Genomic DNA, 24,738 nt, shown 5'->3' with positions numbered 1-24,738 from the left:
AGGAAGATGCACCTGGTTCACCATGCCCAGTCGACCCCACAATTGTACCATGCACTTGGCAGATGACCTAGGACTTGTATGCATGCTGATGTGGCATCACTTACACCATCATCTAAGCCATTACAAATGGTCTGCAAGCATCTTCGATCTACTTGGAGACCCATGAGGTTACTTGTGTGCCCCCACACCCATTGGGAGCACCACAGATCTATTATTTGGAGAACAAGGGGCCAACCCCTTGTCCACTACTTTTGGGAGTCCTATTCATCATTATGGCACTTATGGACTTCATCAGGCTTCTTAGAAGCCCCAACGACATGTATTATTGATCATTTGACCTCTTAAGAGGCTTATTCTTTTGTTTATGAGCTAGTTTGGTGGGTTTGTCACCAAAAGTTAGTTATTTTGCACATTATTTTATTTTAGGGGCTAATGTAGGCCTAATTAGCTAAATCAAACTCCTTGGAAGTTTATAAATACAAGTGATGAGAGTTCATTTTCGGATCATCACTTGGTTTTGGACTTATGATCTCTTTAGATATTTTTGCTATTCCTTCTTGCTGAACGAAATTTTGGAACATGGAATGAATTTTGATGTTTGGATTATCTTCTCTTGTCTTGGAGCTTCTTGATTGGCAAATTTGTTGATGGTTGGATATATTCTCTTACATGTAAGTACAAATTTAATGCTATTCTTTTTTTACCTTGTCATATGCATTGATAATAGGATTTTCGCTATACTAGGGTTGATTGTTGCATGCATTATTGCGAAATTGTGGAATTATTGTTTCTATATAGCCATCTCTCAATGTATGGGCCATGTATGTTGAACGAAATTCTCCTAGGGATAATTCTATCATTGAATTCATCTTGACAAGCCATCTCTTTTTGCAAAACGAAATATAAATCTTTAAGGTCACTCTCCCTTTCCCTAAGGCTAAGAGAAGTTGTCCTTGAAGCCTCTTTGACCTAGAAATGAAGTCCATTCTCACTATTCTTCTTGACTCCAATCTCCCCAAAGGATTAGGCACTGGTCTACCATAAGGTGGTCACCCTAAAACCATTTTCCTTCACCTTCCCTTCTTCTCTCTAAGTCTAGCCCCATTAGGTCACTTAGGGCATCATTTTCCCAACAAACTACCCAAGGAAAATCTTCGATCCCTTGGCCTCTTTTGCGCTGGTGTGTCTCCTAGGTCTCCTCCAAATTTGAGGAAATTCTAACGTTGGGATTGTGGGATATCCCAAGCCCTAGCCTTGGGACCGATTTTCGCTCTAAGTTCCCCTACGCTAGTACCTCATAGGGATCATTTTGGCACATTTAAGTGAAAATTATTTCTTCGATCCCCTTCTTTCCGTTGTTTAGGTCAAGCTCATCATTGGTTGCTAAACCCCCTCCTCTTGACCTAACCTGGGTTCACTTGGTCTTATGTGGTCCCATTCCTCATCAAAGTTAATTCTTCAAAAGAAAAACTCGGGAATCCAAGTTCCACAAGGATTTTAGGATTGGGAAGCTCCTTTGCAAATCACATCCTCTAAACCTAGCCGTTAAATCCTCATCCCCTTATCCTAGAGAATCTTGTACCTTGCTTAAGAAGCAAGCAAGTGCCACTCTTGAGTCTCTCTTAGGAGAGGGACATTTAAAATCACTTCATATCCATTTTGATCTATCCTTCACAAGTGAATCTCCATATATCGGGTCTCATCCCATCAGTGAAAGTCCGTAAAGAGTAGGAACCTTTAGTTGTGGTGACAGTGGGCTTTAGCTTCATAGTTGCTCTTGACCTAGCAGGCATCCCTCTAAGACCTCCTACTAGTTTGAGCGATAACAAGACTAACAATGGAAAATGTTCTAACCAAGAAATGATGTTGAACATGTTGAGTTAGGATCTCCTCAAGATGACATGAATGACAATCAGAGTGGGTATATGACAACTGAGGATGCAAATACAATTATAGATGATGAAGATGTTAAGATTATTGATTTTGATGATGAACAAGAAGGGAAAAATAGTTGATGCTGATAGATGCAAACGCAAAGAGTTCCAAGGGGAGAAATGAATCCGCGGATAATAAGGAAGGGGAGAAAATAAAATGTGATGATGATACATTGCCACCCGAAGCCCTTATAATGAGATAGTAAAGGAAAGCTTTATGCCAATGACAAAACAATCATCAAAAATAGAACAAAAATTTTGCATACAATCAAGAGCCCTTGAGAATAAATTGCTTCATGAAAGGACAAACTCGAGGTTCACAAACACAACAATGGAAGAAATTGTCCTGAAAGATACTTGTGTTGAAGCCAGAGCTTTGACAGGTCTTCCTATTAATATCCGTGGGGTGCCAGACATTAATTTAGATCATGAGTTGTTCAATACAACTAATATGAAGAACTAAAAAAATGAACCAAATAGCCTTGGGATTTGCCATCTGAAATTGAGAAGGTTCAACACAACAATGAGAAAGATATTGAAAGATTTTCCGAAACCCAATATCTTGATAAGGAAAATAAAGAAATAAATTTCTCAAAACTGATGGAATAGATGGAAGCCAAAGAGCAGAGAATCGTTCTAAGGTTCAAGCATGTCTATAAGAAGTCTCCACCCTTTAAGAAATTGTGATATATGAAAAAATTGGCTAGGATATTATCTTCACGAAAAGGTATTCTGGATAGCAAAAGCTCACCTTGCATGGTGTCTTCTTCTCCCTCTGGAGCAAGCAATGCAAGCAGTGACTCAATTTTTGCTGCAAGGGATGATCATGGAGCTAGAAATCAATTTAAGAATAAAATTTCAAGTTGGCCATTTTTAGGCGTTGGGAAGAGGCAATTCTTAGAAAGAGCCTTGGATGAATCTATAAAGAGACTACAAATACAAAAAATGCTATGGGCTAGACTCGATGATGGAAGTGTTTCCAATAAAGAGGATGAAAAAATAATATCTAAATCCACCACAGAGAATGAAAAGCTTGAAGATATTGAGAAGGTTAAAGAACAACTTGCAATGAAAGATGGGGAGTATGGGGCTGTCGTTTCTCATGTTTCAGTTTACCGACTCCCTGCTACTGTTCCCTGCCAACCCCGACCATCACCCATCGCACATTTCCTGTTGCCTCGATGTCTACTCCTCCTACTTCCACCGTTCACATTTCCGTCGAAGTACAGTCTCCTCTCACTGTTCCAGAACTGCTCACTATCCGCCTGTGTTTTCCCACGTCGTCCCTCCCGACAATCTTGTTGTTGTGTATCTTGTTTGCCACAGTCCCATCACCGATTTTCTTGTTATCCACCGCCGAACAATCTGTCCCGATCACTGTCGCATTTTCTTGTGTTCTCGGCCAGTCAACAATTACGTTTCGGGTCACATCCCTTTTTATTAATTGACATAATTATAAACTATAGTTCATTACATAATAGTTATAATTAACATATATATCAATATATATATATATATATATATATATTATAGAAGAAGAAGAATAAAAAAATCAATACAAAAAATAATATTAAAAAATAAACAATATAATTAAAACAACTAAAAAAACACTAGTTCCAAAATAATAATATCAACAAATTATACATGTTGAGGTACTAGTGACCAGTTACACTTCTCAAAAATGACATGAGCAAAGTGAAGGAACTTGTTAGCGATTAAGGTGAAGAAAGTTGTCAACGATAAAGCTTTGAGGACAAAGCTTTTGAAGAAATGGGCAATTTTACGAATATAATTTATATAGAAGTAGAATAAATATAAATGAAAGAATAGTAAATCATAATTGTAGTTAATTAATGATTAATTAATGAAACGACATGTCCCTAAGGACATGACCATTCATGAATGGGCACCTACCTAGGTATATAAGTGGGCCCTCATTGTAACATTCATTCATGCTTGTACTATTCATCTTATTAATAAAATATTATTTACAATACATAGTGTATTTTACATTTAAAAGCAAAAACAACTATAAGTTTTGTCGCTTCAACAGATGCAGCTATATCTAAGGATGGAAGTTCCTACAATAGATAAAGGATGGATGTCGGTGCATAGAAACAACATCAAATTTCTAGTTAATCTTGCAAATGGCTAAATGGAGTTAAATAGAAAGAAGACAACACTTTTTTGTTGAAAATAGTAGCGAGAAAGATCATCTTGACTTGTGCCTTAGTCAAGAAAGACCTTGATCGGTCCTTCTTAAGCATGCATGAGTTCAAGGACGAGTTCATGGAGTAGTTAACTCATGCGAAGAAATTGGAGGCTCAGTTTGTGTTTCTCCAAGTGCGAGCTTATATTTGGAAAAAGAACACGTGAGAGTCTCAGTTTCTAATTAAAGCAAGGACGAGTTAGAAGAGTCAGTTCGACTCAGTCAACAACTCAATCACAAGTCCAAGTTCTAAAAATTAATTTGCCAGTTAAAGCATGAGTCGAAAGGCTTAAAAGGAGGATGAAGGCACATCATTGTATCATATTGTTGAGCACGAGTTTATGTCAGACAAAGTTGAGAGATAGTTTCCTTGTGATGTGCGTTAGGATTTAGGGAGAAATTCCTAAATAATAGGGGCTCAGATCTGCACTAGGAAATAGGGATTTCCAGTGCTAAGAAATAGTAGCCAGATTATGCAAGGAGAGAGGAGTTAGATCAAGGGCTCTTGCAAGGAGTTTCAACTAAGTATTAGCAAAGAGAATAGTTGTGTTCTCTATTCAAACAATTTGTCTTGTAAAGAAATCTGACTGCTCAAAATTTTTCTCAAGAAAATCTACTGCAAAAAGATGGTTTTCCCAATTGGGATCCCTAGAAAAATATTGTGTTATTATGTGACTGTGTTCTTTATCTCTATATTTATTTTATTCCATTGCTTATCTATCATAGAGAAATCATGTGTCTTGGTGCAACGAAATTAGTTTCAGATTTGTCGTCATAGCAATTGCAAGATTTCAAGGAAAATCTACATGGTATCAAAGTAGAGATCAGTATAAAGACCAGCACTGAGATCAGTTTGTGACCAACGCAGATCAGTCAAGAAGGCTAGCGCTAGATTGTGAAGGAGAGCTCTCTAGGTAACCAGGACAATGTTCCAAGGATTGAGATCAGACCACTATTTAGAGGGAGCCTCTAACTTCGTCTCTTGGAAAGGGAGGATCATGATAGTATTGGAGGATAATGGGGTGGGAGAGTTTGTCAAGAATATACCACCACCACAAGATCCCCAACAGTTGACCCAACATACTAAGAATGATATCAAGGCCAAGAGTATTATTCTAGAAGGGCTGAAATATCATATAGTTCCTCATATCCATGAGAAGAAGACAACTTTTGAGATGTTCAAAGCCATCTTAGATCTATATCAAAGTACCAGTGATGCCAGGAAGCTTTCTCTTAAGGAGAAGCTAAGGAGTATCTGGATGAGACAAGGAGAGCCCATTGTCACATATCTTACGAAGTTCACTTAGGTACGAGATGAGGTAGGTTGTGTGGGTTTCACTATACCTAAGCAGGATCTTGTGAGTTTTACTTTACTAGGATTTCACAAGTCTTGGTATGGTTTCTAGGATGTTGTCAGTGGAGGAGAGAATTTTCCCAATTGGGAAAGGTTATGGATTGACTGCGTTCAGGAGGAGATTCAGAGAGGGACCGAGATGGTAGATCAACAAAGACAGAGGACAAGGAGAACTTTGCCCTGGCAGGCAAAGCCAACGATAAGAAAGGCAAAGGGAAGGCCGAGTCCAATTAGAAGGGCAAGAAGAATAAGGATCTAAGTAATATCAAGTGCTTCCATTACCATGAGTTTGGGCATTGTGCTACTAAGTGTCCAAATCAGAATAAGAGGTTCAGTAAGAATCATGCGGCTACATCAGCTGAGGTAGATGGGTTTGCTTCCCAATTTGAGAAAGATTTCTCATTGATAGCTTGCATGGAAAGCTCAATAGGGAGCAGCACGTGGTATAATGATTTTGCAACCTCCTTCCAGATGACCGGGAACAGGGAGTATTACAACCAGTTGAAGGAGAAGGACATGCAGTTTCTAATCGAGTTAGGAGATGATGGCAAGTAAGCATCTAGGGGAGTTGGTACTCTCAGCTTTGAGAGGGAGTCTGGGAGCCCTCTCCATCTCAAAGATGTCCTCTATGTTCCAAGACTAAAGAAGAACCTTGTTTCAATAGCTACCCTTGAGGACAAGAGTTATGATGTCATCTTCAACACAGGTAAGGCATACCTCCAACACTTAGCTTTTGGAGCAGTGAGGTAGATAAGTGTGAGGGTGAAGAACCTTTACAGGTTGCAAGTTGAGACATGTGTAGCCTTGAGCAACAAGGCAGGTTATGAGTAGAGTAGAGATGTTGGAGAACATTAGCACAGACGCATGGGACATTTGCATCATGGGGCGCCAAAGATTTTTCAAGCAGATTGCCACAAGATTACCAACATGCAATTTTGATGAACATGATGTGTGTAAGGGGTGCAAACTTGGCAAGTATGCCAAGACTTCTTTTCAGGACCGAGATAGTAGAGCCAAAGGGATTTTCGAGTTGGTGCATTTAGAGGTATGCAGGCCCTTCTCTTCTCCGTCTCCTATGAGACTAGAGTATTATGTTACTTTCATTGATGATTATTCTCAGAAAACTTTGATATTTTTTATGAAGAAGAAAGATGAGGTCTTAACCAAGTTCACGGAGTTTAAAGCCTCGATAGAAAACGAAAACCAAACTGGGAAGAAGATCAGGACAATGAGGAGTGACAACGGTGGAGAATACATGCTAAGGAGGGTATTAGGAGAGAGCTAATAGCACCCCATAACCCTCAGCAGAATGGGGTGACTGGGAGGAAGAACTGCAATATTATTGGGGAAGTCAAGGCCATGTTGCATGATCAAGGACTGCCTATGTTCTTATGGGCAGAGGCATGCAACACTGCAGTATTTCTGCAAAATAGGAGTCCACACAGGGTTCTTGCACGAGTTTCACTGAAGGACACTTTCAAAGACAAGAAGACTAATGTTTCACACTTCTTTATCTTTGGCACAAAAGTTTACTACCATGAGCCCAAAGATAGCAGGAAGAAGTTGGAGCCCACAGTAGAAAAGGGTATTTTCATGGGATACAGTGAGAGAGCTCATGCATATAGGGACCGCCTATATTCTTGTGGGCAAAGGCATGCAACACTATAGTATTTTTGCAAAACAGGAGTCCACACAAGGTTCTTGGATGAGTTTCACTGAAGGAAGATTTCACATGCAAGAAGCCTAATGTTTCAAACTTCCATAACTTTGGCACAAAAGTTTACTACCATGTGCCCAAAGATAGCAGGAAGAAGTTGGAGCCCACAGCGAAAAAGGGTATTTTCATGGGATACAGTGAGACAACTGAGGCATACAGGGTGTATCTACTAGGACTCAAGAAGACAGTTCTCAAGCAGGATGTGAGGTTTAAGGAGTCCAGAGCTCTGAGGGAGTCCTTAGAGCGAGAGCAGGTTGAAGTACCTAAGATGGAGGAGCTACTCACTCCCAAGGAGTATTGGAAAAGTAACTAGGTTTAGTCTTCATATTTATCTTTGTACTTGTAAACAAAAGCAAAAGAAGAAAAAGATTTATATTATTATTTCTTTAGCAAAGCATGTTCTTCATGCTTCTAGGTTTTTGTTGAGTCAAAGTCCATTTGGACTCTTTGTAAGAAAAAGGAAAGAAATTTTTGTTAAGAGTCAAATTGTCCTCCAAGATGACAAGTCGGCCCTCCAGACTATCAAGTCGACTTACCAAAGAGACACGCCCCTTCGCTGGACAAACTACTATAAATTGGCACATGTTCTCTCTCATTGTGGAAGGAATTTTTCGTGGAAGTTCAGAGATATATATACGAGTCTTTTGAGGTAGAATGAGTGAGTTTCTTTGTGTTAAAGGGATGTGAGAAGATTTGAATTTCTTGTGACATATGATCTGGACAAAATGTGAATTCCTGAAGTTAAGATGTGCTATTAAATAAGGCTATCTCTATGATGACTTGCAAGCCCCAGAAAGACTGATATATATATATATAAATATATATATGAAGTACGAAGCCATAATCACTGTAATATGCGAGCTAGAAGAGGATTAAACAAACTATAAGAAGGAAGCCACTGGAAGGATGAAGTATCTTTGTGGATAAGACATCTTGTGATAGATCAACTATTCTTATTGAAGATGAATCTTGACAAAATTGGAGGGTTGACTTGGGGATCTTATGGAGGAAGTTGTCTTGGTCTTTGGGTCTTGGAGGTCTCAGTTTGATCTGGTTTTATAAGTGGATTGTTCGAGTTTTCCCCAATTATGGGGAATTAATAAAATACCAACAAATATGACAATTAATTATCAAGTAAAGGAGAATCAATATTAATCTACAAATACCTTGATTTTCCAACAAGGAGGAGCCTCAGTCAGGATCACAAATTGAGTCTTAGCCAAGTGGCAAGAGGCTCGCATAGCAGGATCCACAACAGGATACAGAGCGAGATGATGATGAGAAGATTCAAAGGACCATGACAACACTAGATAGCTACTCAGTTAAAGACTCCTAGCATAGGGAGGAAGAAAGCCAAGTGGCTCAAGAAGTTGATTTAGGAGACCCAGGAGCAAGTTGAAGCTCCTAGGACCATGTTCAGGCAGAGGAAGCAGCCATAGAGCTACACAAGATATATGGCACTGATCACAAGGGTGGTAGATGTTGAGCCTTATAGTTATAAGGAGGCAACTTCTCAGCGGGTTTGGTAAGATGCTATGGGGGAGGAATATTCCTCCATCATGAAGAACAATGTGTGAGAGATTGTGCCACGACATGAAGGAAAATCAATAGTAGGCTCACGTTGGGTGTACAAGGTGAAGCATAGAGCAGAAGGGAGTGTGGAGAAGTACAAGGTCAGGTTTGTAGCCAAAGGCTTCTCATAGATTGAGGGCATAAACTATGATGAGATATTTGCCCTGGTAGCACGGTATTCATCCATCGAGACTATTTTGGCACCTACAGCACAAATGGGGTGTGTTACCCACCACCAGTGGGTGACCCCTATAAGAGAATTTTTCTCCTAGATTTTTCTTCAACCGGTGGCTAGCAGCCACCAAATAGCGCAATGTGCCACCATCCCTTGCCACCTGAGCCAACCATTGTGTTCCCTCGCCCATTTGTTATGGCCGTATGTTTGAAGGTGGGCCTTCCAACCCCGAAGTTATGGTTTTTCATTATGTAATAGGTGTTTATGCTTTCTTTTCTTGGGCACATTTGGACATGGATCACTAGGGGGATTCAATGGAAAGAATGGGCTTGGATTGTACGGTTGTTCCTATGAAAATTCGAAATCCCGGAATCACTACTGCAGCAACTGCTTATATTTATCCTAATGAATCAGGCTATTTATAGTATTATATGGTAAACATCGAAATAAATACAATCGTTGCCTTCACAACTTAAATAATATGCGGAAACAAGAAATATCACACAAAAATGACACCGTTGTTTTTGGACAAATGTCCCCGGAAAAACCCAATGTGGGAAAACTAGCGCAGCAGTTGAGGGTTTGTATTATTATGCAGTAGTTTCTGAATACAATATTTGGATGCCTTACTAGTCATCCGATACAAAGAATCTGATTGGTAGAGAAATTAGTGAGAAATACCTCACACTCTCATTAGAGATCTGACACTGATCCAGCCACTAAATGGCTAGCCGCACGTTGCCTTTGCACAGCCTCTGCGCAATCACTGTGTTGCTCTGCATCACAGTTGATGGTGACTGCATCACTCCTTCTGTCTGATCGATTTGTTGGCTGGATGCTCAATCCTCTAGCCCTTCGGTCTCACATCCCGGCTCCTAACACTAGATTTGAGCTGCTCCTCAACAAAACTGCGAATCTCCTCTCAGGCTCTGAGTTGCCTCAACATGGCTCTACGCTGCCTAGCGTGGCTCTGCGTTGCCTCTTCTGGATCTCTCTCTACCTCGTCTGCAATGCATCCCCAAATCAAAAAAATCTCCAACTGGAAAATTATCCCTGCCCCTCACTACAAGAAATCTCCTCGATGACTTCTCCGACAACTATTGCGCTACTATCAAGCCTCTTCTTATAATCCTCTCGTTGATCAATCAACAACCCAAATTAGATTCTAATCAATGGCTCAGATCATTTTGACTTGATCCTCGTCTTCTTCTAGAAGTTTCACCCCCGGTTTAATTAATACCCTTTAATTCTTTTAATTTCCTAAGTTTAGACTTAGGCATCCATTAAAAATAATTAATTATTTTAATAGAACTGTCTCCAGGTGGAATTTCCCAAAACGATTTCTAGGTATTCTAGAATACATGTGTCCTAGCCTCCCTGCAAATTTTGAGGCTTAGAGCACATCCGATGCTACCAGAAATCAACAGTTCCCATGTCCCAACTTGGTGGTTAATCTTGTATCATAGTCCTGTAGGATTTCCTCTATTAGCTACTAGCATTAGGAGTGGCACTACATGGGATCATGATTTTGGTTGCATGGTCCCACTTCCCAACACCATACATCTCACTCCCCTCCGCTCATTATAACCCCTTTTCACACTTTTCCCATCCGGGTCCACATTTGTCCATTTGGTCCACAAGGTGTTAGCCTCCCCTCCCCTTGTCCACGCTTTGGGTCGAGCCTGTAACAATGCCCCGAAGGTTGATGCAGCTAAAAAGAAAGTTAAAAGCATAATTTGGCCACTTACAACAAGAAATGTACTACAAAATGCAAAATATGGCCGAGACATAAAAATTTAGCACGTGGGCAAAAGCCAAACATGAGCCCTACACCCCCCATCATTATGGCCATCACCCTAGTTCCTGTTACCCACCACCTGTGGGTAGTATACATAGGAGAAAATTTCTCCTAGAAGGTCCTCAACTGGCTACCAGCAATCGCTTGCTGCCCCCAAATAGCTCGATGTGTCATTTTCTCCGCCACCTGAGCCAGCCATGTGATCCCTCGCCCATCTATTATGAATGCATGTTTGAATGTGGGCCTTCCAACCCAAAAGGTATGACTTTTCATTGGTATTGTTGAGTAGTTTTCCTTACTTGTCATGGGAACTTTTGGGCATGAAGTGGTGGGGGGATTCGACGGAAAGAGTGGGTTGGGTTTGTATTCTTGTCTCCATTGCCTGATTTCACGGTTGCCCTTGTATCCTAATCTTGTGGGATCTCCTTTACTAGCAACTAGCTTTAGAGTTGGCACTACATGGGAAATCCTGATTTTGGTTGTGTGGTCCAGCCTCCCGATATCACCTACATTACTCCCTGTCCACTCATTTGAGCCCCATTCATCTCTTTTCCCGTTCGGGTCCACATAGGGTTAGCCTCCCCCTCCCACTTGTCCACACCTTGGGTCGGGCCTGGAATGATGCCCGAGAGGTTAATGCAACTAAAATGAAAACAAAAAAGCATAATTTGGCCACTCTCAACAGGAAACGTACCACAAAATGCAAAAGATGGTCAGGACATACAAATTTAGTACGTGGGCAAAAGCCATACATGAGCTCTACCCTTTATCTATGGCCATCATCCTGGTTCCTATGGGCCTTAGATGAGCCCCCCCTACATCATTAAGGAACTAATGATTGTCCCAACCCCTGGTGGGCAATGAACTGTCCCACCTCAACGGGGGTATCCACTGCCATGTATTACGCATCATGCTCTCCATCCCTTGGAGCCCCGAGCAATTATAAAGAAAAATCAATCAAAGGTAAAAGGCACATAAAGAAAGGTGCAAAAACAAAGGTTGGGGTAACTTGCGTACCATGATTTTCTCCCTCCTACATTCATATACCCAAGTGTGGGCTTCCCTTGTTATAGCTACCCAATGTACCTTGACATGTGCTCTGGATGTTTCCCCTAATCCCTACTCCATTCCATCATTGTATCATTTGTCACCCACCTCTTAAAGGATGTACTATGGACATGCCATCCCCTTTAGAGGTTGAAACCACCTAATAGGGTCTCCTTGGTTAACCCCCCTTTTGAGCTTAGAGACATTTGTACTTGCCAAATCCCACGATGGAAGGGCATGCCACCATGAAGTGCCCCATTGATCCCATAACTTGTAAGCATTATTACTTGATTATTCTACTAATTTGTTGTATTGGAGGGCAAGGGCACACATTGGATCTTGTGCAGGATTGTAGGTGGGTCTTCATTTAGGGCTTGGTCTCCCTATACGAGGTCCTAGTTCTCAAAAGGGCCACATTGGCACTTGTAGGGTGAGCATTGAGAGCAATGAGCATCCACCATAGCAGACAGCACTTCATGCTTCCCCAGCAATGTTCATTGATTTCCCGTGTTCCACCTTTTTGGATGAGGATGATGCACCTGGTCCACCATGCCTAACCAGCTCCACAGTTGCACCATACACTTGGCAGATGCTCCAAGATGCCCCCACTGCAAACGAATGGTTTAAGTTATCACTCCAGCCCTTACAAATGGTCTACAGGCATATTTGACCCATTTGGAGACCCATGAGGTTGTCCTTGTGCCCCCACACCCACTTGGGAGCACCACAAGTTATTGATTGAATAACAAGGGGCCAACCCCTTGTCCACTATGTATGGAGCAATTTTCTTCATCATAGTACCCTTTGGACTTCATCAAGCCTCCTCAAAGGCCCAACGACTCACTTTGATGATCATTCAACCCTCTTGAGAGGCTTATTCGTGTATTATTAAGCTATTTGGTGGGCTTGTCACCAAATGTTATTGTTATTTTGCACATTATTTTATTTTAGGGGCTAATTAGGCCAAAATTAGCTCAATCGAATTCATTAGACATTGTATAAATAGATGATGAGTTGATTCATTCTCTCATCATCAATTGGATTGGATCACTCTCTCTTGAGAGATTTTCGCTATTCTTTTGGAGGATGAAATTGGATGGATGGATGAATTTTGATGTTTGGATCTCTTCATTTTTATCTTGGAGCTTCTATATTGGCATATGATGATGATTGGATATAGTTGATCTCACATGTAAGTGCTCTTTTAATGCTATTTTATCATTTTCTTATGTCACATGCATGTTGATGGGGAATTTCGCTATACTAGGCTGAAATTTGTTGCTTTTCTTGTGTGAAATGTGGAAATTTGTCTTTTTATAGCGTTGCATCATGTCATGGACCATGTTCGAATAAGCGAATATTCCTAGAGATAATTTGTTGAAATTTTATCTTGATAAGTCATCACATATTACACATCGAAGCATAAAGACCTTGAAGCAATTGTCTCATGCCCTAATTTGCCATGCGAAATTGTTCTAGAGGCCTTGGTGATGAAGTGAAATTGTTCTTAACTCCATTTCTCCCAAACGATTAGGCACTAATCCTCCATAGGTGATCACCTTAATGCATATTTTTCTCACCTTTATCGATTTCTTTCTAGGCCTAACTTACATAGGTCACCTAGGGCATCAATTATCTCACAATCTAGCCATCCAAACACTTCTATTTTTGGTCCACAACTACACTAGAGTTTGCTCTAGAGGCCCTCCAAATTTGAAGCAAATTCGACGGTGATATCTCGAGATGTTGCAAGCCCTAACTCGAGGATCGTTTCTTGCTCTAGGTTTCCCTTGGCTAGTGACCTCATTTGGATCATTGCATTATATTCTAACTAGATTTGTCCATTGATCCTCTTATCTTTCACAATTAGGTCAAGCCTACCCTTGATTGATCAACTCCACCCCCTTGACCTAATTGTGGGTCCACTTGGTGTTGCGTGGTCCCGCAACCTCTTAAGAACAACTTCACAAAGACCACTTGGAATCCAAGTTTCCACAAAGATTTCTTGGACTAGGCCCCTCCACTACAAGTCTTATTCGCAAACCCTAGACCTTGAAATCCCCGTGGCCCTTCTTAGAGAGCCTTCCACCTTGCTTTTCAAACAAGCAAACCAAAATTTGAAAACCACAATTTGAGTCTCTCTTGTGAATAGGCCTTTAGGAATCACTCTTTCTTCATTTATTGACTCATTTATCTAGTGATTCCCTTCATACCATGTCTCCTCCCATTAGTGAAATTCTGTAAAGGGTAGGGAGCTTTAGCTAAGGTGACAGTGGGCTATTGCTGCTCCATTGTTTCCCTTGACCTAGCGGTTGTCCCTCTAGGATCCCCTTCGAGGACCCCTGCTAGTTTGAGCAGTAATAGTTCATAGGGCCCCTATGAGTGCCCCCTGCATCATTAAGAAACCCATGATTGTCTCAACCCTTGGTGGGTGATGAATTGCCCAACCTTAAGGGGGTGATCACTTCTTAATCATACACATCATGCTCCCATCCCCTAGAGTCCCGAGCAATAAAAGAAAGAAAAATCAATAAAGGCAAAAGGCATATGAAGAAGGGTGGAAAAACAAGAGTCAAGGGAACTCATCTACCATGACTACTCCCTCCTACATCCATATACCCAATGTGTGGGCCTCCTTCATCATAGCTACCCTTGTACTATGGCATGTGGTTTGGAGCCTTCCCTTTGCCCCCACTCTGTTCCATCATTATTTCACATGACCTCTGTCGTTTGATGGGTGTACCATGGACCTATCACTCCGTTGGAGGTTGAAACCACTTAATATGATCCTTTATTAACCTCTCTTGTTGAGCTTGGTAACAACTATACATTCTAAAGCACATTTGGAAGGGCATGCCACTATGAAATGTGAAAACTTCAGCACTACGAAATTATTCTACAGCTCAAAAAATTTCACTACGAAATTTTATTGCTGCGACTGGAAATTATTCTTCTAACTGTAAATTAATTAACAGTTTGTTTGCCCATACAAACAACGAATAATTCACTACTGCAAACTTCACAAATAAAACTGTGGAAGAAAATAGCACTGGAAATTGAAAAATCTAGCACACACACATAAAATTTACACAGTTATTTTGGACTAAAGTCCCTGGAAAAACCCAACTTGGGAAAATTGGTGCAGCAGCTAAGGGTTCTATTATTATGCAACAGTGAGAAATTCTTAGTACAATAATTTGGATGTCGAAAACTGGCAATCCTGCAGAGAAAACACTGGCAAAAATATATGAAGGGAAACTATCCTCACTCCAAGCAATCCCGACTCTCGACTACTACTGAAAAGCAAGTCGTCCAACTGGGCCTGCGCAAGCTCTATATCAAGCTAAAGTTTCCTACCACACGTGTTGCCCAAATCATCTGCTAATCAAGCAATCATGCCTGTTGTTGGCTGGAAAAATGCTTCTTTGGCACTCTGGAACCTCCGCCCAACCTCTAGAATTGAAAATGTCTTCCTTCCTCAACAAATCGAACTGGCCCTCTGAGGCATCTGCGCTAGGACTGCGCAACCTCATGGAGAAACTTCAACCTCTCAACAAATGCACTCGCTGGATCTGGAAAACTTCCTCCAACCTCACTATCCCTACCCCTCACTGCCTCTGCTTTGATCTCTGGTTTCCTGGCAACTGCTACTGCTCTCTGGAAATCGAACTCCACAAGTGTCTCAAGTGTATTCTCCAAGTGCCCATCGACTTCTTCTTATAATCTTCTATTGGAGCACCAACGACCAAGATTAAAACTTAATTAAGAGCCAAGATCACATCGGAGTCGACCCATGTGAGTTTCCAGAGAATTCTCACCTTGACTTAATTAATTCTGATTAATTAACCAGTTTTCTTAAGTTTAGACTTAGTAAACATTAAAAATAGGTTAATAATCTAATTAAGCCATCTCTAGGTGGAATTTCCATAAATGATTTATGAGTTATGGAGATCTCATGTATTCTAGCCTCTCCCCAAAATTATGTTACTAGAACACAACCAATGCTACAAAAACTAACATGAAATGTCCACTTTTGCCCTTGGTTAACAAGCTTACTTACTCAATTGCACTAATGGATTGTTGTACTGGAAGGTGGGTCTCCAATTTGGACTTAGACTCCCTATATAAGGTCTAATCCCTTCGTAGGGTCATAATGGCACTTGTAGGGTGAGCGTTGAGAGCCATGGGCCTCCACCACAACAGAGCATTGATTGCCACACCATAGGCTTCTTCAGCATTGATTGTGCCTCGACCATACAAAGATGATGATGCACTTGGACCACGTTGCCCAGTCAGCCACACATTTGCATCTGACACTTAGCAATTGATCCAGGGCCCAGATGGGGTTTTGTCTTATCCGGAGAGACATGGGAGGGTATCTGTCATCATTCTAGCCTTATTGATGGAGCATTGACATGTTTGATCCAGTTGGAGACCCATGAGACCATTACTTGTGCCCAAGAGGTGCCTTGGAGCACCACTTCATGTTTTGCTTGGAGATAAGGGGCCAACTTCTTAACCATTGTTTATGGAGCCTCGTCACTCATCATAACGCTTGAGGAGTTTATTAGGCCTTCTTTTGACATTATTGTGCCATTTTCGGCCCTCTTAGGATGGGTTATCATTGATGTTTGTAGCTATTGGTGGGCTTGCCACCAAAAGGGTTGTTATTTACACATTAAAATATTATAGGGGCTTAATTAGGCTAATGAGACCAATTTGAACTTGTGAGAGGCTCATATAAATTAAAGAGACCTCATTTGTATTTAGACATCAACACTTGACTTAGATATCTTTTCTTGAGAATTCCACACTTCTTTCTTGGTTGTCAGTCAGAGATCTCTTGATGCATTTCAATATTTTTGGAGCTGAAATTTCATTCTCTCTTGGAGCCATCCTCTTGATCTTGGATTGGATATATCTTTCTTCATCTTGTAAGTAATCTTGTTGAATATTTTTACGTGGAAAATGTCTAATGTGTGGAAATTTTGTAACTAGTTTTTTCTCTTGTTCCCTAATTATTGAATATCATTATAAAGGATTGATAGATTGCAAATTTATACATGTTACTCATTGATAAAAAGTAGATGAATGTTCCTATTGGAGTAAAACTTGTTTTCTTTCCATGAAAATCCATCACTATTGGGTGGGTAAATGCTAGAGGGTGCTTATTGGGGCATCATTTTCTAGCCTCCTTGAAGACAATTTCAACCAAATTTCGAATCACATAAACTCCATAGCCCAAGGACAAGGCACTAATCCGAGTAAATTTGGTGATCACCCCTTCTTCCCTCCTCTTTTTCTCCTCCAAATTTTTCGACCTCCAAACCTAGACAACCTAGCTAGGGCTTCCTACGAAATTCATTAGGAGAGAAATTTTTCAAATCCACTTGGATAGGCTACTGCGTTGGTGTCTCCTCTAGTGATCCTTCAAGTTTCATGCAATTCCCACAGTTCATTCTTGAGAAATCCCAAGCCCTAGCTCCAACTTTGAAGCCCATCTTGAACGTTTAGGTGTGTTGGATTTCTTGAGGGTTTTGGCACATAGTATTCGATGGAATAAATCATTCAAACCCTTTCTCCCATCCCACTATGACCTAGAGAGCATTTTGAAGAGTCTTCTCTCAAGATTATACATAAACCCTAGGTCTTGTGTGGTCCCACTCTATGCTTCTCAAGGATAGCGAAGGTCTATTTAAAGGCATATAAGCATCATTCAAAGCCTCTTGAGTAGTACTAATCATCTTTGGAGCCTTGACCTTAGGCCTCCTTGTCATTATTGGATATCATAAGCCCTAGGTCTAGGTCTCCTCATAAGTCTTTCTTGGAGAGCCCTTTACTTCTCTGAAAGCATCGAACCTCTATTTGAGCCTCTTCTTTGAACGGGCCTTGGAAATCACTTCATACCTAGTCATCGATTTCATCATAAATAGTGATTTCCCCTCATAATGGGACTCCTCCCATCGGTGAAAGTTCGTAAAGAGTAGGGGGCACTGACTGAGGTGACAATGGGTCTTTGTCCCATTGTTGTCATTTGGTCTAGTAGTTGTCCCTTAGGTACCCCTCCGAAGATACCTACTAGATTGTGTGGCAACAAGGTGGAAGATCCACCAGATGGACGTGAAGACAACATTCCTCAACGGAGTAGTTGAGGAAGAGATTTATATGGAGAAACTAGAGGGGTTTGAGCAATTTCGCAGAGAGACACATGTGTGTAAGCTAAAGAGAGTTCGTTATGGGCTCAAGCAAGCTCCGAGAGGATGTTACACTCATATTGACAACTACCTTTGAGTATTGGGCTTCACTAAGAGTGACACGAATGCCAACCTGTACTACATCATGGTTGGAGGGCTTTCTCTCATTCTAATGATCCATGTTGAAGACCTTATATGGATTGGAGCAAATAACGTGATCCAAGATTGCAAGGAGGACCTTGCAAGGGAGTTTGAGATGAAGGATATGGGGCTTATGCACTATTTCCTTGGCTTGGAGATTTGGCAGGGAGATGGTGAGATCTTCATGGGGCAGGGGATGTACACTACAGAGATTCTCAACAGATTTCATATGTAGGATAGCAGCCCCATGACCACGCCTCTAATCACAAACTAGAGGAAGGTGGATGCTAGTAGAACAAAGCGTTAATGTACTTGGTCAACACACGACTTGATATTTGTTTTGTAGTTAACTAACTGAGGCTATTCATGATGGAACCGACCAAAGTTCAGTGGGTTTTTGCGAAGCATGTTTTGAGGCATCTCAAAGGCACAACAGGTTATGGATTGTGGTACAAACAGGTTGATGGAGTGAGGCTTGAGGGCTTCACAGATGCATATTGGGCAGGGTCCTCCATCGATCGAAAGAGTACTTCAAGTGGTGTCTTCAGCATTGGGCCAACAGTTGTTTCCTAGTCAACAGTTGTTTCCTAGTATAGGAGGAAGCAGAGATCAGTTGCACTCAATTCAACAGAGATCGAGTACATGGCTGCCAATTTGGTAGCATGTGAGGCTATTTGGATGACGAAGTTGCTTGTGGGACTTTTCAAACAAAGGATGGAGCCTACTATGATACACTGTGATAATTATAGTTGTATCAAGCTCTCTAAGAACCCAGTGTTTCATGATTGCTTAAAGCATATCGAGATCAGGTATCATCATCTCAGAGATTGAGTGCAGAAAGGGATAGTAAAGCTACTGTACATTCCAACAGAGTAGTAGACAGCAAATATCTTGACGAAGCCATTGGCAAGAAGCAGTTTTGACCATTTCAGAGATAAGTTGGGAGTTGTACAGAATCCCTTCCTCGCTAAGAAGATGTGTTGAAAATAGTAGCGAGAAAGGTCTTCTTGACTTGTGCCTTAGTCAAGAAAGACCTCGATCAGTCCTTTAGCATGCACAAGTTCAAGGACGAGTTCATGGGGCACTTAACTCGTGCGTGTAAACTAGAGGCTCAGTTTGTTGTTCTCCAAGTGCGAGTTTATATTTGGAAAAGGACGAGTGAGAGTCTTAATGTCTAACTGAAGCAAGGATGAGCTAGAAGAGTCAGTGCGACTCAGTTAACAACTCAATCACAAGTGTGAGTTCTAAAAATTAACTTGCCATTCATAGCATGAATCGAAAGGCATAAAAGGATGAAGGCACATCATTGTATCATAACGTTGAGCACAAGTTTGTGTAAGAAAGAGTTCTTGCAAGCAAAGCGTGTAAGGAGAAGCCTATACGCAGTTTGAGAGAGAAAATTTCCTTGTGATGTGCGCTAAGATTTAGGGAGAAAATCCTAAATAATAGGGGCTCAAATATGCGCTAGGAAATAGGGGGAAATACGAGCCAGATTGCACAAGGAGAGAGGAGTTGGATCAAGGGTTCTTGCAGGGAGCCTCAACTAAGTATTAGCAAAGAGAACAATTGTGTTTTCTATTGAAACAATTTATCTTGTAAAGAAATTCGAATGCTCATAATTTTTCTCAATGAAATCTACTGCAAGAAAAGGATTTTCCCAGTTGGGTTCCCTGGAAAAATATTGTGTTATTGCGTGTCTGTGTTCTTTATCTTTGTGTTTCTTTCATTCTGTTGTTGATCTATCATAGAGAAATCATGTGTCTTGATGCAACTAAATTAGTTTCAAATTTTTCATCGTAGCAATTGCAGAATTTCAAGGAAAATCTACATTTTCAGAGTTTTGCATCATAACAAAATGACACATTGACATTGGACATTGAGCAACTAGTTTGGATCCATGTGTCCTTTTCATCAATCAATGATTATCTTTTGGTACAAACAATTGTTAATGTAGTTGGAGATGACTATATTATTATTAGTGGAGGATCCTTGGGATGAAGTTCAATGGGCCCCTTACACTAGGATTAGGGGTATTGAGACTTTCAAAGTAGGAGCACGAGCACAATAGAAAATAACTACACATCATGTTGAAATTTCGCAAACAAGTGGTACAACAAAGAATGTAACAGCTGAAGAAACAAACCAAAAGATCCATAGGAAAGTGGCAGTTATCCTGCATGTTATTTGCATACCTTTCCACCTTCAAATAACATACAAAAACAATTGTATACACAGTTTTCAAACGTGATAAGCAACCATCAGATTGGAAACTGTCAAAAGGTCTAATCTAGTGAGGCATCACTAACACTTTTGGAGTCAAGGCTTGTTGTATAGAGGTAATCGCCAATCCAAACTACAAAATAGCACCCTCAACCGCTTGCATCAAAGCATAAAAATTGCATAGGGTGCAACCTAGCTATAGCACAGTGCCTAGTGCACTATTGTTTGAATGAATATGAACCACCAAGAGGGAGCTAAGAAAATTCTCAGAGATAGCATAAATAGTAAGGAACTTCAAAATTTTATTCCAAGAATATCCTAAGACAAACATTAAAAAGAATTGTGAACAACAAAATGAGAAATTATAAGCTAAAGTGACCAAAGGACTCAAATCAGTTCTACAATCTTTTAAGATGGAAAATAATCCAAGTCAACATTTGAACAATGGAATTTAATGTGTTTCTATGACTTACTAGAAGAGGAGTTGCTAAGAGTGATAAAAGAAGTTAAAGTTTCTCATGAACTATTGGGTGCACTAAATGACACATTTATAGTTCTAATTCCAAAGCAAAATGATCCATAAAACTTTGATGATTATGGCCCTATCTCACCATGCAATTCTTTATGCAACATTTCCACAATAATTTCAGCAAATAGGCTTGAAAACATTTTCCCTAACTTCATCTCAGAAGAGTTGTTTGGTTTTCTTCACAATAGGAAAATTCATGATGTGGTGAGAATAGCACAAGGAGGACTACATATAATAAAAGTAAAAAATTTCAACTACGATGATGAGATTAAACTTAGCTAAGGCTTATAATAAGATGAGCTAGTTAGATAATGGGATTATTTTGATTCAAATTGGGATGAGATTTTAAGTAGTAAATTAGATTATGGGGTTTCTCAACTTCCTTTGTCATATCAATTAATCAATCGACATCCAATTTCTTCTTCACTAATAGGGGTTTAATGCACAGATGCCCTATGTGTCCTTTCTTATCTTGTTGGTTGCAAAAGGTTTGAGCAAAATGGTCAATGCATCTAAAAGGGAAGGTGCTATAAAGGGCATTAAAATGAGAAACTATTTTCTTTATCCTATTTACTATTTGTGGGTGATGTAGTTTTGTTTGGCATGGGAACAATTAGGGAAGTAGAAAAGTATAAAAAGATCCTTGAGTTATACAATAAGGAAAAATGGATGTAGGTGAATGCTCATAAATCTCGAGTGTCCTTCAATAGCCTAGAGGAAGGTTTAGAGAGGCCATTTGCTCAAATATTGATGCAAGGTTAAAATATCTAAAGTTTTTCCTCGAACCCCCTAACTACAAATTCAAGGATTGGAATTGGCTCTATAAAAAGATTGAAGAAAAGATGACTAATTCATGTTATTGGTGGTTATCCAATAGAGCTTTAGTCAAATTAATTTTGGAGGGGATGCCTATTTGTTGGCATTCTTTAGCTTACATACCAAAAGCAATGTTGGGAAAAAAAATATAAAGAATTTCTTTAGCTTCTTGTAGACAATAAAAAGAGCAACGGAACGAATACCACTACTTAAGAGAAAAAAGTTTGCAAAACCAAGAGGGTAGAAGATTTTAAAATATTCATCTATTTAAAAAACCTTTCACAACAAAAAGTCTATTTGACAAGGAATGAAGGCTTTATGAAAGATGTGATTAAGAAAAGTATATAGCTCTTGGGTCAATGGAGGATTAGGCAAGAATTGCTCCATCCAATAGCATATCGGAAACACAAATGATATAAATAAATAGCATATATAAAACACAAATGATATAAATAAATAGCATATATGAAACACAAATGATATAAATATGTAGCAGAATAGGAATTAAATTGAAGCAAAATACCTCCTCCTTAGCCTTGCCCTGCCCCAACCGCATCTCCTCTTTCACCTTACCCTACGCCCACTGCACCTACGAACGATGGGTATCCGAAAAGTTCCACCTCCTCTACTGATCCAACGAAGTTGGAGAACGAAATATTTGCGTGTGCCATCATTCTGAATGTCATAGCGGTGGCCGCCTGTTCACCATTATCATGATTAACCACAAGTTTAAATAATAACATACAGTGATTTTCATGTAGGCTTGTATAACGTTTCATACCTTGGCACCCGCAAGCTTCGTTAGTAGTTTTCCATTGGCGTTAGTAAAAAGGTACCTCCAGAGATGATAATTATTTTTCCTTGTCATCGCAGTTGCAGTGCTGCTTCACCATGAAAGCGAAAGAATCTGAGTACCCTAACCTATTTCTCCATGTCACTCCTTCACGCTTACCGGATTTCATCAGGTCGGCCATATCCTACAATTATAGCACATCGTACAAGATTTGATGTCAACAACCACAGTTCACAAATTCCTCAAAAATTAAATAAATTAATAAATTAACCTAAGCATAGCTACTTCACCTGTGCCGGCTTGCTATTTTGGGCAGCTTCTTTTTTCACATCCATTAAACTCAAATCTATGAAAAAATTGGTAGACAAACAGAAAAGAAAGACAAGATATCAAACCCACAATAGGATATGCTTAAATTGAAGAAGAACAACAATTTTTTTTTTTAAAGAAGGCAGAACATTATTTCCAGGTTTTGGGCAGCTTCTTTTTTCACATCCATTGAACTCAAATCTATGAAAAAATTGGTAGACAAACAGAAAAGAAAGACAAGATATCAAACCCACAATAGGATATGCTTAAATTGAAGAAGAACAGCAAAAAATATTTTAAAGAAGGCAGAACATTATTTCCAGGTTTCGTTCACTGTAGACAAAGACAAACCATGGCCCTGATAATCATAATCTCTCCGATTCCCGACGTCGAAATTGAGTTCGTAACTCGGAGGATCATACTGGAATCTTGAGGGCCTCGAATTGTAAATGGTTTTGCCGTCTTCTTTGAACTTGCGAACTAGGTGTTTCAGTTTGGGTTCGTTAAAGCAGGTTCCGGCATCATCCATAATGGATCCCGGCCATTCTCCAGCACGTCTGACGCTGTTTAGGCCCCTGTTCCACCAATTATGAGAATACCCATCCACAAATTTAAACAATAATACACAGTGATTTTCATGCAAGGCTTGTATACAGTTTCATACCTTAACACCTGTAAGCTTCATTACTAGTTTCTCACTGGAGTTAGGTAAAAGGCGCATCCATCTCGCTCATCCACTCTTGCCGTCTGACGCTGTTTAAACCCCTGTTCCACCAATTCTGAGAATCCCCATCCACGGGTTTAAATAATAATAAAAATTAGACACAGTGATTTTCATGCAGAGCTTGTATACAGGTTTCATAGATTCATGCCTTAACACCTGTAAGCTTAGTAATTTCCCACTGGCGTTGGCTAAGAGGTGCCTCCAGAGATAATTCGTTTTCCTTGCCATCGCAGTTGCTACTTCTCCATCTCGCTCCTCAACTCTCGCCAGATTTCATTAGATCAGCCAGATCCTACAATTATAGCACACTTGATAAGATTTGATTTCAGCGACCACAATTCACGAATTCACAAAAAGGAAATAAATGACCCTGTGCATAACTACCTTCACCTGTGCTGGCTGGGCTATTTTTGGTAGCCTTCGTTTTCACATCCATTAAATTCAAAGGAATAAAACCATAGAAAAATTGGTAAACAAACAGAAAAGAAAAACAATATATCAAACCCACAAATAGCATGGCCATGCTTGAAATAAAATGCAGAGGAACAACAAAATTAATTTAAAAGAGGAAGAACCAAAAAAAACCAAAATCTATGGCAGCTATAAGAAGTTTTAACTAGAGAACGGTGGCAACCGCTAAAAATATATTTTAAAAAATTAAAACAACCCAACAAAAACCGAAAAACACAGGCAAAATCACACTCTGCTCGCCCATAGACAAACAACGAAAGCCTCTGCTCTTCTCTCGGTTTATCACATCCCATCAGGTTCAGATGAACCTCTTCCGACCCTGCCTCCTTTGGGTTCATCACATGGCATCAGGTTCAGACGAACCTCTTCCGGCCCTGCCTCCTCTGGGTTCATCCCATGGCATCAGGTTCAGACGAAACCTCTTCCGGCCAAACCCTCCCCTCCAAAATTCACCAGAGTTTGAATGAATAGCGAGGAGCGCGGGTGATCATATTTTCCTTGATTATTTGTTTTTTTTAATTTATTGCTTTTTAAAATTATGGCCGTTATGGCTTTTTTAACCCATACTCGACCACGTGGCTTAAAAAACCATCTGACTTATCATCAAAGTTTAGGCATGACACGACCCACCATTCATAAAATTAAATTACACCCTGCATTGGACTATTGAGAAGGATTTTGAATCATTTTTAAGTTACATTAAAATTATGAAATTGAATAATGGTTTCAACATGC

The 24,738-nt window shown here is 40.1% G+C and overlaps 1 protein-coding gene across 1 annotated transcript; it reads right to left on the bottom strand.

Annotated features, from left to right (window-relative positions):
- Positions 1-22,491: 22,491 nt before the first annotated feature.
- LOC149143908 (uncharacterized) lies at positions 22,492-24,444 on the bottom strand. Its single transcript, XM_089450014.1, has 6 exons — positions 23,917-24,444; positions 23,689-23,824; positions 23,473-23,573; positions 23,160-23,383; positions 22,790-22,845; positions 22,492-22,683 (listed from the first exon to the last, which is right to left on the bottom strand). Exons 4-6 carry the CDS (start codon positions 23,335-23,337, stop codon positions 22,558-22,560), a joined length of 360 nt encoding a protein of 119 aa, XP_089306140.1. The 5' UTR covers positions 23,338-23,383; positions 23,473-23,573; positions 23,689-23,824; positions 23,917-24,444; the 3' UTR covers positions 22,492-22,557.
- Between the last annotated feature and the right edge of the window lie 294 nt (positions 24,445-24,738).

The sequence above is a fragment of the Pinus tabuliformis genome, chromosome X (assembly GCF_031772625.1).
Source record: "Pinus tabuliformis cultivar Carrire ecotype Pingquan chromosome X, CPIR1, whole genome shotgun sequence".
NCBI classification, from domain to species: Eukaryota; Viridiplantae; Streptophyta; class Pinopsida; order Pinales; family Pinaceae; genus Pinus; species Pinus tabuliformis.
The sequence above is the reverse complement of the archived record's forward strand: the minus strand, read 5'-3'. Positions and strand labels throughout refer to the sequence as shown.